The sequence below is a fragment of the Mesoplodon mirus genome, assembly GCF_964341445.2.
Source record: "Mesoplodon mirus genome assembly, chromosome: 5".
NCBI lineage: Eukaryota > Metazoa > Chordata > Mammalia > Artiodactyla > Ziphiidae > Mesoplodon > Mesoplodon mirus.
In genome coordinates, this window is record NC_138980.1 from 95,421,915 (window position 1) to 95,441,708 (window position 19,794).

The following is a 19,794-nucleotide window of genomic DNA, read 5'->3' on the forward strand; positions in this document are numbered from 1 at the left end:
TCCAGTCCAAAGCATCCTCTGGAACTACCAAATTTCTACACTGATGGGGTTTCTTTCTTTCTCTCTCTCTTTCTTTCTTTCTTTCTTTCCTTCCTTTTTTCTCTTTCTTTCTCTTTCTTTCTTTTCTTTCTTTCTTCCTTTTCTTTTCTTTCTTTCCTTCTTTCCTTCTTTCTTTTCTTTCTCTTTCTTTCCTTTCTCTCTTTTCTTTCTCCTTTCTTTCTTTCTTTCTTTCTTTCTTTCTTTCTTTCTTTCTTTCTTTCTTTCTTTCCTTTCCTTTCCTTTCCTTTCCTCCTTCCTTCCTTCCTTCCCTCCCTCCCTCCCTCTCTCTCTTTCTTTCTTTTTTGGAAAAACAAGCTGAAATCTTGCTCTTCCTCATCAAAGCTGCTCTATGTGTACTCTTTCCATGCACTTCAAACAAATTCTATTCCTCTAGTGCTCCTGCGCAAAACCTTAAAGTTGTCCTTGACTCCTCTCTCTGATACCCCACATTTAATCCACAGGAAATCTCATGGGCTCAACCTTCAAAACATATCCATAAGCTAAACACTTCCTGTTAGTTCCTGTGATACCATCCTTGCTCAAACTGTCATCTTCTATCACCTGGGTTGCTGTAACAACCTCAATCTTCCATTCTTATTAACCTTAAGCATATTATCAACACAGTGATCCATTTAATTCAAAATTCAGAGCATGTCAATCTTCTGTTATAACCTCCCAACCCAATGGCTCCACATTTCATTCAGAGAAAAGCCATAACCCTTAATTATGTTCCACAGGTCCTGAGATCTGTTCTCCATTACTTCTCTAATCTCATTCCCTATACTCTCACCTTCCCCTCTACTCAGAGCTCCTTACTGTACCTTAGAGAGTCCAGAACTGCCCCTGCCTTATAGTCTTTGCAATAAATACACCCTCTGACTAGAATGCTCTTTCCCCAGAAATTAAGTGGTTTACTAGCTCCCCAGTTCAAGATTTTGTTCAAACGTCACTTTCTCGTGTAAAAATTGATCAGTGGATGCCTTTGAATGGTAAGTAGAACTATGAGATATTTTATTTTATTTACTATTCTTATTTTATGTGGTAGAAATGTATTATATTTATTTAATAACATTTATTATTTTGTAGTTATTAAAGCCACATATGCTGTTTTTAGAAATCTTGGAAATTAGGAAAAATGATAAAGAAAAAAACTCCTACCATGCAGAGATTTTGTGATGACTATTAACCTATTATATCATTTTTTTTCATTAAAAAGAACATTGTTTATATAAAAAAATATCACTTTCTCGATGATGCTTATCTTTTTATTTTTTTTGCGGTACGCAGGCCTCTCACTGTTGTGGCCTCTCCCGTTGCGGAGCACAGGCTCCGGACGTGCAGGCTCCGGACGCGCAGGCTCAGCGGCCATGGCTCACGGGCCCAGCCGCTCCGCGGCATGTGGGATCTTCCCGGACCGGGGCACGAACCCGTGTCCCCTGCATCAGCAGGCGGACTCTCAACCACTGCGCCACCAGGGAAGCCCCGATGCTTATCTTTATTTGCATTTAAAATTGTATCGCAACCTGTGACCCTCTACACCCCCAATCCCCTATCCTGCTTTGTTTTTATGCCTTGGCATTTAGCACCTTCCAATATAATACATTATTTACTTACTTATTAACTGCCATTCACCACAGAATGTAACCTCCAAGAGAGATTCTTCATTAGTTTTATTCACTGATATATTACAAACATCTAGAAATATCCTTGACACATAGTAGGTGCTCAATAAATATTGCTTGAATGGATAAATGAAACATACTTATCCACAGATAATAGAGAATTATTGTGCAATACTTAATATTCATCAATATCATTTTCTCCTTGGTATTTTGGTCAAAATTTGACTTAGGTGAAAAAAAGACAACACTAGAAGGATGACTTTTCCTGACAAAGATGTTTACATTTCCTGTCTCCACAGTTTTTTAGATTTCTGTAAATTAATAGATGGGCCTTAATTCTCATTGAATTATAAAGTCAAAATAAACATCAGTACATCTAAGAGCCTGTCTACAATTCTAACCCTGACATCTGAATCACCTTGGAATTTTTATAAGAATATACAATCCATGGCCCATCTCAGGAGTACAGTTCCTTAAGGGCACTCTTCCACAGAAGCATTCACTACCAAAGAGTCTGAATTTTGGTTAACACTGTCATTAATTAGGATCATGTAAAATAGTTAATACTCTTAAATAATATTTAGGCCAAGTTTTTACTATTTTCCATGACATTATGCTTTAATTTTTAGTTCTTCCAATTTTTCCAATATTCAACTAAATTTCCCTTGTTGAAACACCATTTATAAGGATGGAATTTATAAAGAGGAAAAAGCAATGGAACTGCTTACATTAATTTCGGGCTTTTTGGGTAATGTTATTCATAAAACAATGCTTAAACAGTCATTTGGGGAAAAAATCATTTATACTTTTAATATTTTGACTGTTTTTGAATAAAATGAAAAGTTATATTCTAATTATTACTGAAAGATGGAATTATGCAAAACTTTCACTGATATACATGGGAGTATTATTTAGTTCTAAGAACTATGAATTGCAAATATTTCTACTTGTTTTATAAAACATACTGAAAAACTCATTAATTGCCATCAATCTGAGGAATGTCCTGTTTGATTTATAAAATGTTACTTTATTACTTTAAACTACATATAGCATTCCTTTGTAAATTCCTTAAAGACTTACTAAGGTCATTGCTTCAGTGAATAGATAAGATGTATAGAAACAAATAGCATTTCAACTATTTAAAATAAACTGGATAAATGGAGTATGTGACATCACTTTCTAAAAATTTATAAGGTATTATCATTTAATAAATGGGTATAAGAGAAAGTTTGAAAATACCAGAAAGCAGTTTAGCCTCTTAAACTGTATTATACATTCTCTTTAAAACATTATTTATTGAAAAAGTTTTTCTTCGATGATTATGAACGACAAAGCTCCAAATGATTACAAGTTCTTAATAAAGAATTAATGAACTGTTATATTTTAAATTCCAAAGTCTAGTTTTTAGTTGTTGTTATCAAATGGGGATATGCTATCATTTAGTGACTTGAATAACTATCTTTTATTCTATAATAATAATGCCAACATGAGTCATCTGCATACATAATTACTTAAAATAAATTAGATAGCCCGTTTTAACCTATCTGCCACTAAAAAAGGCTATGAAGTAACCAATTCCACACCCACATGGGGACAAGGAAATACTATAAACCACACTTAGAGAACAAAAGATTTACTAAGGTTTCAAAACCAAGCAAAAAGAATAAACCTTCAGAAGTTCTTCTGAAAAAAATGCATATGTTAGTTATCAAAACTCAAGAAGCAAGAAAATTACTCTAGTAGGGCCCCTGGTCTACATGGTAAGATCTTTATTGTCTGGTAGGACAGTAAAGGAGAGCAAAGAATTATAATTCATAATTCACAATGTAATGTATAGCTCACTATGGCTCAATTAATAAAAAATAGTAATAACCACAATAATTTAAACACTTCCTATTCATATCCAGATTTATCTAGAATTGGACATTTCACACGCAGTCTTTTTTTCCTATGGAGACATTTGAATCCATTTAACAATCAAATTGTACTATTTAGAATCACATAAACTAAAAATTACTAAAATATCACCTATAGCATAATTAACTATAATATAATAGTTCTATTTATGGACTGCATACAGTTACCCACAGAAAAACCCAAGGATACAGCTCAGGCTTTTTCAACCCTGGCACTATTAATATTTTGGTTTGAGTAAGTTTTTGTTGGGAGTAAGAAGGGATGGGCTGTAACGTGCACTGTACGGTATTTAGTAGCATCACTGGCCTCTACCAACGAGATAGCAACAGCATCCACCAGCTGTGAAAACCAAACATGCCTGGAGACATGGCCAAATGACCCCTGGGGGGCAAAACTGCCCCCTGATAGACTACCAACATAAGATAAAGGAAGGGGAAGAGTGAGAGAAAGTAAATTAAACTAGGCATTCTTAAACAGTTAATAAATCTGTATAAAATAAAGTTGAATTTCTAGTTGCTAGATTTAAATGTGTTTATTGTAGTTTAAGGCTATTTATAAGAAAAAAATCATCTTTAAAAAAATCAATGTTTTGTATTGTGAAAACAATAAACACGTCATCAATCTCAGATAAATTCTACTGTTCTTATATAAGAAAAAAATTAATAAGTATCTTTCTCCTTATTTCTCATTTCTATCTTAAGAATAACACCCTACCTTCCTGCTGTCTCCCAGGAATAAAAACAATTGCAGTCTATGTTTTCAGTTTTGAAGGCAAGAGAAGAGCTTTTTCCTTTGACTCTACAGGTGGTTCCTGAAAGTGCTCTCCAGGTGACCTGAGGTGACTGACAAGTCTATTTTGCATTTACAAACAGGTTTAATAGGACCTGCATATTAACAAGAGTAATAATTTGTTATAGTAACCAGAATTATTTTTTGTATTCACTTATTACCTATGTACTACTCTTTCAACTTTCTCATTTGATTACTCTTTGGCTTACCATAGATGTAACTGATCGTGCATCTTCTTCATAATTTACTACTGGAGGTGGCTCTTTCCCATCATTTTCTTGCACTTTTTGCTCTAGCAATTCTTTCTGTGCTGTAAACTTTGCCTCAGTGCATCTCAGCTGCTGGACTGACTGTTTTAGCTCTTCAAGTGTCTGTTTTTGGCTTAGCAGAAGTACAATACTAAAAGAGAACAGATTTAACATAAATTATTTCAGCTTCTTAAAGAAATAAAGACTTTAAAGGAAACTATATATATATATATATATGTATGTATATTTTGCTATTTTCTTTCATTTTCCTCTTTATAAGAGTCATTCAGAATCATAAGAATTATGAAACTAAACAGATTTTGAGTCATCACAGTAGTTATTAAATGTTAGCATTAACAAAATGGAAGGAAATGTTTAGAAGCAAAAACCAAATTCAAGATACTTTCAAATGTATTATGATATATAGCATTCATTTTATTTTACAGTTAAACCATCTACCTCACAAAGTACAGACACTTAGGTCCAGAAGTGTAGAGCCTAAAATGAATTGATATGACTGAAGGAGGATCTTACTTTATTTCAAATCTCAAATGGAACATAGCTAAACTCAGATCTGTGCCTAGAGTAAAATAAACCAAATCAAGGTGACAGCCTGGAACCAAGCTGTGTGCATATTGTGAGGGGTGTGTTTTTAGAGCTGGGGAAAGCTGTTCCAATAAGGACAAAGGGAATGAGTGTAAGTCCCCAAATCTTCCCCATAACACCATAATAAAGACAGTAGACTTCCCCGTTCCTCCTTTAGAGAACTACACATGCCACATGTTACCTTACAGTGATCTTTTAGCCCTTGGAGGCTGTCCTTAATAGGAATTTCAAATTAATTCACCCACATTAAAGCCACAAGAAAACAGGCAGTGCAGGTGAGGAATAACTCTGGGAATGCTGTCATACTTAGTGTATTAATACCTTTTTTTAAACATCTTTATTGGAGTATAATTCCTTTACAATGATGTGTTAGTTTCTGTTTTATAACAAAGTGAATCAGCTATACATATACATATATCCCCATATCCCTCTCTCTTGCGTCTCCCTCTCACCCTCCCTATCCCATCCCTCTAGGTGGTCACAAAGCACTGAGCTGATCTCCCTGTGCTATGTGGCTGCTTCCCACTAGCTATCTGTTTTATATTTGGTAGTGTATATATGTCCATGCTACCCTCTCACTTCATCCGAACTTACCCTTCCCCCTCCCCATAACCTCAAGTCCATTCTCTATGTCTATGTCTTTATTCCTGTCCTGCCCCTAGGTTCTTCAGAACCATTTTTTTTTTTAAGATTCCATATATATGTGTTAGCATACGGTATTTGTTTTTCTCTTTCTGACTTACTTCACTCTGTATGACAGACTCTAGGTCCATCCACCTCACTACAAATAACTCAATTTCTTTTGTCTTTATCGCTGAGTAATATTCCATTGTATATATGTGCCACACCTTCTTTATCCACTCATCTGTTGATGGAAACTTAGGTTACTTCCATGTCCTGGCTACTGTAAACAGAGCTGCAGTGAATATTGTGGTACATGACTCTTTTTGAATTATGGTTTTCTCAGGGTATATGCCCAGTAGTGGATTGCTGGGTCATATGGTAGTTCTATTTTTAGTTTTTTAAGGAACCTCCATGCTGTTCTCCACAGTGGCTGTATCAATTTACATTCCCACCAACAGTGCAAGAGGGTTCCCTTTTCTCCACACCCTCTCCAGCACATATTGTTTGTAGATTTTTTGATAATGGCCTTTCTGACGAGTGTGAGGTGATACCTCATCGTAGTTTTGATTTGCATTTCTCTAATGATTAATGATGTTGAGCATTCTTTCATGTGTTTGTTGGCAGTCTGTATCTCTTCTTCGGAGAAATGTCTATTTAGGCCTTCTGCCCATTTTTGGATTGGGTTGTTTGCTTTTTTGATATTCAGCAGCATGAGCTGCTTGTAAATTTTGGAGATTAATCCTTTGTCAGTTGCTTCATTTGCAAATATTTTCTCCCATTCTGAGGGTTGTCTTTTCGTCTTGTTTATGACTTCCTTTGCTGTGCAAAAGCTTTTAAGTTTCATTGCGTCCCATTTGTTTATTTTTGTTTTTATCTCCATTTCTCTAGGAGGTGGGTCAAAAAGGATCTTGCTGTGATTTATGTCATAGAGTGTTCTGCCTATGTTTTCCTCTAAGAGTTTGATAGTTTCTGGCCTTATGTTTAGGTGTTTAATCCATTTGGAGTTTATTTTTGTGCATGGTGTTAGGGAGTGTTCTAATTTAATTCTTTTTTTTTTTTTTGCAGTACGCGGGACTCTCACTCTCGTGGCCTCTCCCATTGCGGAGCACAGGCTCCGGACGCGCAGGCTCAACGGCCATGGCTCACGGGCCCAGCCGCTCCACGGCATGTGGGATCTTCCCGGACCGGGGCACAAACCCGTATCCCCTGCATCGGCAGGCGGACTCTCAACCACTGTGCCACCAGGGAAGCCCTAATTTAATTCTTTTACATGTAGCTGTCCAGTTTTCCCAGCACAACTTATTGAAGAGGCTGTCTTTTCTCCATTGTATATTCTTGCCTCCTTTATCAAAGATAAGGTGACCATATGTGCATGGGATTATCTCTGGGCTTTCTATCCTGTTCCATTGCTCTATAATTCTGTTTTTCTGTCAGTACCATACTGTCTTGATTACTGTAGCTTTGTAGTAGAGTCTGAATCAGGGAGCTTGACTCCTCCAGGTCCATTTTTCTTTCTCAAGATTGCTTTGACTATTCGGGGTCTTCTGTGTTTCCGTACAAATTGGGCATTTTTTTGGTTCTAGTTCTGTGAAAAATGCCATTGGTACTTTGATAGAGATTGCATAGACTCTGTGGATTGCTTTGGATGGTATAGTCATTTTCACAATATTGATTCTTGCATCCAAGAACATTGTATATCTCTCCATTTGTTTGTACCATCTTTAATTTACTTCATCAGTGTCTTATAGTTTTCTGCATACGGGGCTTTTGTCTCCTTAGGTAGGTTTATTCCTAGGTATTTTATTCTTTTTGTTGCAATGGTAAATGGGAGTGTTTCCTTAATTTCTCTTTCAGATTTTTCATCATTAGTGCATAGGAAGGCAAGAGATTTCTTTGCATTTATTTGGTATCCTGCTACGTTACCAAATTCATTGATTAGCCGTAGTAGTTTTCTGGTAGCATCTTTAGGATTCTCTATGTATAGTATCATGTTATCTGCAAACAATGAAAGCTTTACTTCTTCTTTTACAATTTGGATTCTTGCTATTTCTTTTTCTTCTCTGATTGCTGTGGCTAAAACTCCCAAAACTATGTTGAATAATAGTGGTGAGAGTGGACAACCTTGTCTTGTTCCTGATCTTAGAGGAAATGGTTTCAGTTTTTCACCATTGAGAACAATGTTGGCTGTGGTAAAAACCCTCCAGAAAGTAGGTGTAGAGGGAACTTACCTCAACATAATAAAGTGGATTAATATCTTAATGAACTGTGCAATGCACTACTGAAAGTAAGTTACTAATACGTAAAAGACAATTGGGAAAGACAGTCTCTTCAGGAAGTGGTCCTGGAAAGTTGGACAGCCACATGTAAATCAATGTTAGAACACACCCTCTCACCATACACAAAAATAGACTCAAATGGCTTAAAGACTTAAATGTAAGACAAGACACCATAAAACACCTAGAAGAGATCATAGGCAAAACACTCTCTGACATAAATCGTACCAATGTTTTCTTATGTTAGTCTCCCAAGGCAACAGAAATAAAAGCAAAAATAAACAAAGAAGACTTAATCAAACTTACAAGCTTTTGCACAGCAAAGGAAACCATAAACAAAACAAAAAGACAACCTACAAAATGGGAGAAAATATTTGCAAAGAATGCAACCTACAAGGGCTGAATTTCCAAAATATATAAGCAGCTCGTACAACTCAACAACAAAAAAAACAAACAACCCCATTCAAAAATGGGCAGAAGATCTAAATACACATTTCTCGAAAGAAAAAATACAGATGGTCAATAGGCACATGAAAAGATGCTCAACATTGCTGATTATCAGAGAAATGCAAATCAAAACTACAGTGAGGTACCACCTCACACTGGTCAGAACAGCCATCATTAAAAAGTCTACAAGTAACAAATGCTGGAGAGGGCATGGAGAAAAGGGAACCCTCCTACACTGTTGGTGGAAATGTTAGTTGGTGCAGCTACTGTGGAAAACAGTACAGAGGTTCCTCAGAAAATTAAAAATAAAATTACCATATGATCCAGCAATCCCACTCCTGGGCATATATCTAGACAAAACTATAATTCAAAAAGATACATGCACCCTTATGTTCATAGCAGCACTGTTCACAATAGCCAAGACATGGAAACAACATAAATGTCCATCGACAGATGAATGGATAAAGAAGATGTGGTGCGTAAAAATAATGGAATACTACTCGGTCATAAAAAAGAATGGAATAATGCCATTTGCAGCAACATGGATGCAACTAGAGATTATCATACTAAGTGAAGTCAGAAAGAGAAATACCATATGATATCACTTATATGTGTAATCTAAAATATGACACAAATGAACCTATCTATGAAACAGAAACAGAATCACAGAAATAGAAAACAGACTGGTGGTTGCCCAGGGGGAGGGTGTTGGGAGAGGGATGGAGTGGGAGTTTGGGATTAGCAGATGTAAGCTTTTATATATAGAATGGGTAAACAACAAGGTCCTACTGTAGAGCACAGAGAACTATATTCAGTACCCTGTGATAAACCATAATAGAAAAGAATATTTTTTGAAAAGAACGAATATATATGTATAACTGAATCACTTTGCTGTACAGCAGAAATTAACACAACACTGTAAATCAACTATACTTCAATTTTTAAAACTGATTTAAAAAAAAAAAGAATGAGATCCACAGACTAGGAGAAAAGATTTACAAAAGACACATCTGATACAGGGCTGTTATCCAAAATATACAAACATCTTTTAAATGTCAACAACAAGAAAACAAACAAACTGATTAAAAAATGGGCCAAAGACCTTAACAGATACCTTACCGAAGAAGATATACAGATGGCAAATAAGCACATGAAAAAATGCTCCACATCATATGCCATCAGAAAAATGCAAATTAAAAGAACAATGAGGGGCTTCCCTGGTGGCGCAGTGGTCGAGAGTCCGCCTGCCGATGCAGGGGACACGGGTTCGTGCCCCGGTCCGGGAGGATCCCACATGCCGCGGAGCGGCTGGGCCCGTGAGCCATGGCCGCTGAGCCTGCGCGTCTGGAGCCAGTGCTCCGCAACGGGAGAGGCCACAACAGTGAGAAGCCCGCGTACAGAAAAAAAGAAAAAAAAAAAGAACAATGAGATAGCATCATACATTTATAAGAATGGCCAAACTCCAGGACACTGACAACACCAAATGCTGGGGAGGATGTGAAGCAACAAGAACTCTCATTCATTACCGGTGGAAATGCAAAATGGTATAGTCACTTTGGAAGACAGTTTGGTAGTTTCTTACAAAACTAAACATACTCTTACCATATGATGCAGCAATCATACTCCTTGGTATTTAGCCAAAGGAGTCAAAAACTTATGTCCACATAAAAGCCCACACATGAATGTTTACAACAGCTTTATTCATAATTGCCAAAACTGGGAAGCAACCAATATGTCCTTCAGCAGATGAATGGATAAACTGTGGTATATCTGGACAATGGAATACTTTTCACTGCTCAAAAGAAACAAGCTACCAGGCCACAAAAAGACATGGAGGAACCTTAAATGTACATTACTACATGAAAGAAGACAATTTGAAAAGGCTACATAATGTATGATTCTGATTATGTGACATTCTGTACAAGGCAAAACTATATGGAGACAGTAAGAAGAAGACTATATGGAGACAGAAACAAACCAGATATTCTTCACAGGATGAATGATCAAAGTATGGTATATCTATACAGTCATGAGTTGAATTGTGTCCTCTAAAAAGATATGTTCAAATCCTAACCCCAGAAACCTCAGAATGTGGCCATTTTGGAAATAGGGTTGTTGCAGATGTAATTAGTTAAGATGAGGTCATACTGGAGTGGTTGGGCCCTTAATCCATGACTGATGTCCTTGTAAGAAGAAGAAAATCTGGATACAGAGAAGAGACCACATAGGCAGAACACTATATGAAGATGGAGGCGGAGATTGGAGTGATGCTTCTATAAACCAAGGGATGCCTAGAACTGCCGGCCATCAGCAGAAGCTAGAACAAAGGCATGGAACAGAATCTCCCTTAGAGCCCAGAAGAAACCAGCCTGCCAACACTTTACTTCAGACTTTTGGCCTCCAGAACTGTCAGAGAATAAATTTATATCTTTTTTTAAGCTGCCCAGTTTGTGGTACTTCAAAATGGCAGTCCTAGGAAACTAATGCACATGTCATGGAATACTGCATAAGAGTAAAAAGGAATCAAAGTACCTGGATGAATCTCCAGAGAATTACAATAAATGTAAAAAGACAATCTCAAAAGGTTACATATAATGTGATTCCATTTTATATAACATTCTTGAAAAGACAAAATTATAGAAATGGAAAATAGATTATTGGTTGCCAGGGGTTAAGGAGGGGGTGGGAGATAGAAGGCAGTGTAGCTATAAAAGTACAAAATGGGGGATCCTTGCAGTGATGAAAATGTACCATATCATGCCTGTATCAATGTTAATATCTGGATTATGATATTATATAATAGTTTTGCAGGATGCTACCATTAAGGGGAACTGAGTAAAGGGTTTATGGGATCTCTCTGTATTAATTCTTTCAACTACATGCCAATTTGTAATTATCTCCATTAAAATTTAATTTAAAAATATGTATCACTGGGGCTTCCCTGGTGGCGCAGTGGTTGAGAGTCCGCCTGCCGATGCAGGGGACGCGGGTTCGTGCCCCGGTCCAGGAAGATCCCACATGCTGCGGAGCGGCTGGGCCCGTGAGCCATGGCCGCTGAGCCTGCGCGTCCGGAGCCTGTGCTCCGCAATGGGAGAGTCCACAACAGTGAGAGGCCCATGTACCACACAAAAAAAAATATATATATATATATATGTATCACTGGTTGTTCCCTGGCGGTCTAGTCGTGGTCTAGTTGTTAGGGTTTAGTGCTTTCACCCATGCCGTGGCCCAGGTTCAATCACTGGTCGGGGAATTGAGATCCCACAGGCTGCACAGCATGGCCAAAACAAAAAAAGTTTCACTGCTGCTGCTGCTTCCTGTGGTAACGTGAGGTTTTTATGATCTCATATACCTTGGGTTCCTAAATAATCTGTTTTAGAAATAGGCCTTTTTAAATTCTTCTTCAGGAGTTCTAAATATCTATTATGTCATATCAGCAATCACTTAGACATTCTGAGACACTATCCTAACACCAAGAATTAGGAAATACATAGAAAGGAATATCACTCAGCCATAAAAAAAGAATGAAATAATGCCATTTGCAGCAATTTGGATGGACCTAGAGATTATCATACTAAGTGAGTCAGACAAAGACAAATATCATATAATATCACTTATATGTGGAATCTAAAAAAGTGATACAAATGAACTTATTTACAAAACTGAAACAGACTCACAGACTTAGAAAACAAACTTATGATTACCAAAGGAGAAAGGTGGTGGGGAGGGATAAATTAGGACTTTGGGATTAATATATACACACTACTATATATAAAATAGATAATTAACAAGGACCTACTAAATACATTAACATCTTGCTTTTGTTCAATAATTACTTTTTAAACAATACCGTTATATAATCACTATGTAACACACTATAATTATTTTATATGCTTATAACACCATTGAGCAAAAAAGCTATAAATATATCAAGAAGAAGAAAATTATAATAAATGCATGATTGTATAATACAAGATGCACAAGAAGCTATAAATAAATGTAAAACATTGAAGGGATCAGGACTTATGCAGGTGCTACTTACTCCCTATTTCTGACTACTCTTTCCATGCATTCTTCACTTGGAGGGCACTTTCTGTCCTTCAGGTTTCAGCAAAAATGCCATTTCCTACAAGACCCCTGACCACCTATCTTAAGTGGGTACTCCTCTGTTATTCTTCTATCTGAACTCCTTGTTTCACAGCAGTTATCACAATTGTTAATTTCCTGTTTTGTACTGGTCTACTCTACAAAAGTGTAAGCTTCATGAGACATGTGACCATATGTGTCTTACCTTTCACTGTATTCATAGCACCTAGTGGATATAATCTAAAAATTCTGAGACAAAAATAAAAGGTACCTGAGTTTGTAAACCAGAACAATACTCCAGATAGTTCAAGAATTACCTTCACTACAAGCTAGATGTGAATCTTTGCAAGTCTCTTAAAATTTCTGGCCCTCAGATGTCACATAATTTGGAAGACCAGGAGGTTGAATCAAATGATCTCTTAAGATTTTGCACGGCTCTAAGAGTTATGATTTTATAATTTACAAAGTATTTTTAAGTACTGGGTGATAATGGTACAGCACAATACAAAACTGAATAATCAATCACTTTTCATAAATCAAACCAAGCATTAAAACCAATAGTAACATTACCAGCTCTTTATGCCAATGAGTCATAAATGACATTTGCTTGGTATATTTTCCCATAAACTATTTTCTAATATAGTAGTCAAGGATCATAGATCAGGAGAAGATGGATATTATTTCCATTTGAATAAATATGCTTTGGAAGTAATGAGTAAAGATATGTATACTAGAGTGATGCTTTGTGTTCTATCAAAATTATACCATTTCAAATGGTTGGTTTTATTCCTTTCACCCTATTTTTTAAATAAAATTTTGCAATAGCTGTACTTCAACTGAGACCTGCATCATTTATATAAGCTAAAACTCTGTGTTTCTTAATGTGAATTTAATGTCACATAAAAAACATTCTTTAAGTTCATTTTTCACTTTATATTATTCAATTATAGGACTCAAAGCTATCAAATGATTTTTCATATAGTTTATTTTTTCACTGTTATTATAAGATGTTTTGGAGAAATTTATGTTAAACCCAAATTTAAAGGTTTTAACATTAGTCCCTCATATGTTATATTTTCATAGGAACACAAATGCTATTTCTATTAAGTAAACATTCACATAATTCCATTAATTTAGAAATAATTTAAGAATGTAAATTATCTAATATAGGATATTTTTAGTATTTGGAAAAATGTAGTTTTGTTTTATTGTTTTGTTACTTTTATTATTTATTTATTTATTTATTTTTGGCAGCGTTGGGTCTTTGTTGCTGCGTGTGGACTTTCTCTAGTTGCGGCAAGTGGGGGCTACCCTTCACTGCGGTGCACGGGCTTCTCATTGCGGTGTCTTCTCTTCCCGCAGAGCATGGGCTCTAGGTGTGCGGGCTTCAGTAGTTGTGGCACGTGGGCTCAGTAGTTGTGACTCGTGGGCTCTAGAGCACAGGCTCACTAGTTGTGGCGCATGGGTTTAGTTGCTCCGCAGCATGTGGGATCTTCCTGGACCAGGGATAGAACCCGTGTCCCCTGCATTGGCAGGGGGATTCTTAACCACTGCACCACCAGGCAAGTCCCTGTTTTATTACTTTTAACTAACATGGTATATGAAGCTAAAAAAGTCTGCAGAGTAAAGATAAATCTATTTTTGAAACTAGATAAAAATTGCTTTTAGGAGCTGGGGTAAGATGGCGGAAGAGTAGGACGTGGAGATCACCTTCCTCCCCACAGATACACCAGAAATTCATCTACACGTGGAACAACTCCTACAGAACACCTACTGAACGCTGGCAGAAGACCTCAGACCTCCCAAAAGGCAAGAAACTCCCCACGTACCTGGGTAGGGCAAAAGAAACAAGAATAAACAGAAACAAAAGGATAGAGACGGGACCTGCACCAGTGGGAGGGAGCCGTGAAAGAGGAAAGGTTTCCACACACTAGGAAGCCCCTTTGCGGGTGGAGACTGCGGGTGGCGGACGGGGGAAAGCTTCCGAGTAGCGGAGAAGAGCTCAGCAACAGGGGTGCGGAGGGCAAAGTGGAGAGATTCCCGCACAGAGGATCGGTGCCGACCGGCACTCACCAGCCCGAAAGGCTTGTCTGCTCGGCCGCCGGGGCGGGCGGGGCTGGGAGCTGAGGCTCGGGTTTCGGGTTTTGGGTTTCAGTCGCAGCGCAGGGAGAGGAATGGGGTTGGCGGCGGGAAGAGAGCCTGAAGGGGTTAGTGCACCACGGCTAGCCCGGAGGGAGTCCGGGAAAAGTGTCTGGAGCTGCCGAACAGGCAAGAGACTTTTTCTTCCCTCTTTGTTTCCTGGTGCGCGAGGAGAGGGGATTAAGAGCGCTGCTAAAAGGAGCTCCAGAGACGGGCACGAGCCGCGGCTAAAAGCGCGGACCCCAGAGACGGGTGAGGGACGCTGGGGCTGCTGCTGCCGCCACCAAGAGGCCTGTGTGTGAGCGCAGATCACTGTCCACACACCCTTTCCGGGGAGCCTGTGCAGCCCGCCACTTCTGGGGTCCCGGAATCCAGAGGCGGCGTCCCTGGGAGAGCGCACGGCACGCCTCGGGCTGGTGCAACGTCATGTAGGCCTCTGCTGCCGCAGGCCCGACCCGCACTCCGTACCCCTCCCTCACCCGGGCCTGAGTGAGCCAGAGCCCCCGAAGCAGCTGTTCCTTTAACCCCGTCCTGTCTGAGCGAAGAACGGACGCCCTCCGGCGACCTACACGCAGAGGCGGGGCCAAATCCAAAGCTGAGACCCGGGAGCTGTGAGAACAAAGAAGAGAAAGGGAAATATCTCCCAGCAGCCTCAGAAGCAGCAGATTAAAGCTCCACAGACAACTTGATGTACCCTGCTTCTGTGGAATACATGAATAGACAACGAATCATCCCAAATTGAGGAGGTAGACATTGAGAACAAGATTTATGATTTTTCCCCTTGTTCTCTTTTTGTGAAAGTGTATGGGTATGCTTCTGTGTGAGACTTTGTCTATATAGCTGTGCTTCCACCATTTGTCCCACGGTTCTATCCGTCCGTTTTTTTGTTTGTTTGCTTCTTTTGTTTTGTTTTTAATTTTTTTAATAATTACTTTTTTATTTTAATAATGCTATTATATTTAATCACACTTTATCTATTTACTTTATCTTCTCTTTCTCTTTTTCCTACCTGCCCTCCTTCCTCCCTCCCTCCCCCCTCCTTTCTCTTTCTTTCTTTCTTTCTTTCTTCCTTTCTTTCTTCCTTTCTTTCCTTCCTCCCTCCCGCCATCCCTCCTTTCTTTCTTTCCTCCCTCCCTCCCTCCCTACTTTCTTTCATTCTTTCTTTCTTTCTTTTCTCCCTCCCTCCCTTCTTTCTTTCTTTCTTTCCCTCTTTCTTTCTTTCTTTCTCTCTTTCTTTCTTTCTTTCTTCCACTAATTCTTTCTTTCGACTTTTTCTCCCTTTTATTCTGAGCCAGGTGGATGAAAGGCTCTTGGTGCTGCAGCAAGGAGTCAGTGCTGTGCCTCTGAGGTGGGAGAGCCAACTTCAGGACACTGGTCCACAAGAGACCTCCCAGCTCCACATAATATCAAACGGTGAAAATCTCCCAGAGATCTCCATCTCAACACCAGCACCCAGCTTCACTCAACGACCAGCAAGCTACAGTGCTAGACACCCTATGCCAAGCAACTAGAAAGACAGGAACACAACTCCACCCATTAGCAGAGAGGCTGCCTAAAAACATAATAAGGCCACAGACACCCCACAACACACCACCAGATGTGGACCTGTCCACCAGAAAGACAAGATCGAGTCTCATCCACCAGAACACAGGCACTAGTCCCCTCCACCAGGAAGCCTACACAACCCACTAAACCAACCTTAGCCACTGGGGACAGACACCAAAAACAACGGGAACTATGAACCTGCAGCCTGCAAAAAGGAGAGCCCAAACACAGTAAGATAAGCAAAATGAGAAGACAGAAAAACACACAGCAGGTGAAGGAGCAAGATAAAAACCCACCAGACCTAACAAATGAAGAGGAAATAAGCAGTCTATCTGAAAAAGAATTCAGAATAATGATAGTGAAGATGATCCAAAATCTTGGAAATAGAATAGACAAAATGCACGACACAGGTAACAAGGACCTAGAAGAACTAAAGACAAATCAAGCAATGATTAAAAACACACTAAATGAAATGAAAAATACTCTAGATGGGATCAATAGCAGAATAACAGAGGCAGAAGAACGCATAAGTGATGTGGAAGATAAAGTAGTGGAAATAACTGCTGCAGAGCAGAACAAACAAAAAAGAATGAAAAGAACTGGGGACAGTCTCAGAGACCTCTGGGACAACATTAAATGCACCAATATTCGAATTATAGGGGATCCAAAAGAAGAAGAGAAAAAGAAAGGGACTGAGAAAATATTTGAGGAGATTATAGTTGAAAACTTCCCTAATATGGGAAAGGAAATACTTAATCAAGTCCAGGAGGCACAGAAAGTCCCATACAGAATAAATCCAAGGAGAAATATGCCAAGACACATACTAATCAAACTGTCAAAAATTAAACACAAAGAAAACATATTAAAAGCAGCAAGGAAAAAACAACAAATAACACACAGGGGAATCCCCATCAGGTTAACAGCTGATCTCTCAGCAGAAACTCTACAAGCCAGAAGGGAGTGGCAGGACATATTTAAAGTGATGAAGGAGAAAAACCTGCAACCAAGATTACTCTACCCAGCAAGGATCTCATTCAGATTTGATGGAGAAATTAAAACCTTTACAGACAAGCAAAAACTGAGAGAGTTCAGCACCACCAAACCAGCTTTACAACAAATACTAAAGGAACTTCTCTAGGCAAGAAACACAACAGAAGGAAAATACCTACAATAACGAACCCAAAACAGTTAAGGAAATGGGAATAGGAACATACATATTGATAATTACCTTAAATGTAAATGGACTAAATGCTCCCACCAAAAGACACAGATTGGCTGAATGGATACAAAAACAAGACCCATATATATGCTGTCTACAAGAGACCCACTTCAGACCTAGAGACACATACAGATTGAAGTAAGGGGATGGAAAAAGATATTCCATGCAAATGGAAACCAAAAGAAAGCTGGAGTAGCAATTCTTATATCAGACAAAATAGACTTTAAAATAAAGACTATTAGAAGAGACAAAGAAAGACACTACATAATGATCAAGGGATCGATCCAAGAAGAAGATATAAAAATTGTAAATATTTATGCACCCAACATAGGAGCACTTCAATACATAAGGCAAATACTAACAGCAATAAAAGGTGAAATCGACAGTAACACACTCATAGTAGGGGACTTTAACACCCCACTTTCACCAATGGACTGATCATCCAAAAGGAAAATAAATAAGGAAACACAAGCTTTAAATGATACATTAAACAAGATGGACTTAATTGATATCTATAGGACATTCCATCCAAAAACAACAGAATACACATTTTTCTCAAGTGCTCATGGAACATTCTCCAGGATAGATCATATCTTGGGACACAAATCAAACCTTGGTAAATTTAAGAAAATTGAAATTGTATCAAGTATCTTTTCCGACCACAAGGCTATGAGACTAGACATCAATTACAGGAAAAGATCTGTAAAACATACAAACACATGGAGGCTAAACAATACACTACTTAATAACGAAGTGATCACTGAAGAAATCAAAGAGGAAATTAAAAAATACCTAGAAACAAATGACAATGGAGACACAATGACCCAAAAGCTATGGGACGCAGCAAAAGCAGTTCTAAGGGGGAAGTTTATAGCAATACAATCCCACCTTAAGAAACAGGAAACATCTCGAATAAACAACCTGACCCTGCACCTAAAGCAATTAGGGAAAGAAGAACAAAAATCCCCCAAAGTTAACAGAAGGAAAGAAATCATAAAGATCAGATCAGAAATAAATGAAAAAGAAATGAAGGAAACGATAGCAAAGATCAATAAAACTAAAAGCTGGTTCTTTAAGAAGATAAACAAAATTGATAAACCATTAGCCAGACTCATCAAGAAAAAAAGGGAGAAGACTCAAATCAATAGAATTAGTAATGAAAAAGGAGAAGTAACAACTGACACTGCAGAAATACAAAAGATCATAAGAGATTACTGCAAGAAACTCTATGCCAATAAAATGGACAACCTGGAAGAAATGGACAAATTCTTAGAAATGCACAACCTGCCAAGACTGAATCAGGAAGAAATAGAAAATATGAATAGACCAATCACAGGCACTGAAATTGAAACTGTGATTAAAAATCTTCCAACAAACAAAAGCCCAGGACCAGATGGCTTCACAGGCGAATTCTATCAAACATTTAGAGAAGAGCTAACACCCATCCTTCTCAAACTCTTCCAAACAATTTCAGAGGAAGGAACACTCCCAAACTCATTCTACAAGGCCACCATCACCTTGATACCAAAACCAGGCAAGGAGGTCACAAAGAAAGAAAACTACAGGCCAATATCACTGATGAACATACATGCAAAAATCCTCAACAAAATACTAGCAAAGAGAATCCAACAGCACATTAAAAGGATCATACACCATGATCAAGTGGGGTTTATTCCAGGAATGCAAGGATTCTTTAATATACGCAAATCAATCAATGTGATACACCATATTACCAAATTGAAGGAGAAAAACCATATGATCATCTCAATAGATGCAGAGAAAGCTTTTGACAAAATTCAACACCCATTTATGATAAAAACCCTGTAGAAAGTAGGCATAGAGGGAAGTTTCCTCAACATAATAAAGGCCATATATGACAAACCCACAGCCAACATCATCCTCAATGGTGAAAAACTGAAACCATTTCCACTAAGATCAGGAACAAGACAAGGTTGCCCACTCTCACCACTCTTATTCAACATAGTTTTGGAAGTTTTAGCCACTGCAATCAGAGAAGAAAAGGAAATAAAAGGTATCCAAATCGGAAAAGAAGAAGTAAAGCTGTCACTTTTTGCAGATGACATGATACTATACGTAGAGAATCCTAAAGATGCTACCAGAAAACTACTAGAGCTAATCAATGAATTTGGTAAAGTAGCAGGATACAAAATTAATGCACAGAAATCTCTGGCATTCCTGTACACTAATGATGAAAAATCTGAAAGTGGAATCAAGAAAAC

General features: G+C 38.1%; 1 protein-coding gene across 4 annotated transcripts in view; it reads right to left on the minus strand.

Moving 5' to 3' along the window:
* Positions 1-19,794, minus strand: part of FER (FER tyrosine kinase) — a 479,199-nt gene that overhangs the window by 308,897 nt on the left and 150,508 nt on the right. For all 4 annotated transcript variants that reach the window (XM_082623771.1, XM_082623772.1, XM_082623769.1 and 1 more), the window contains one exon: positions 4,577-4,766. In XM_082623771.1, coding sequence (XP_082479897.1) covers positions 4,577-4,766 — 190 coding nt within the window. The remainder of the gene's footprint in view (positions 1-4,576; positions 4,767-19,794) is intronic.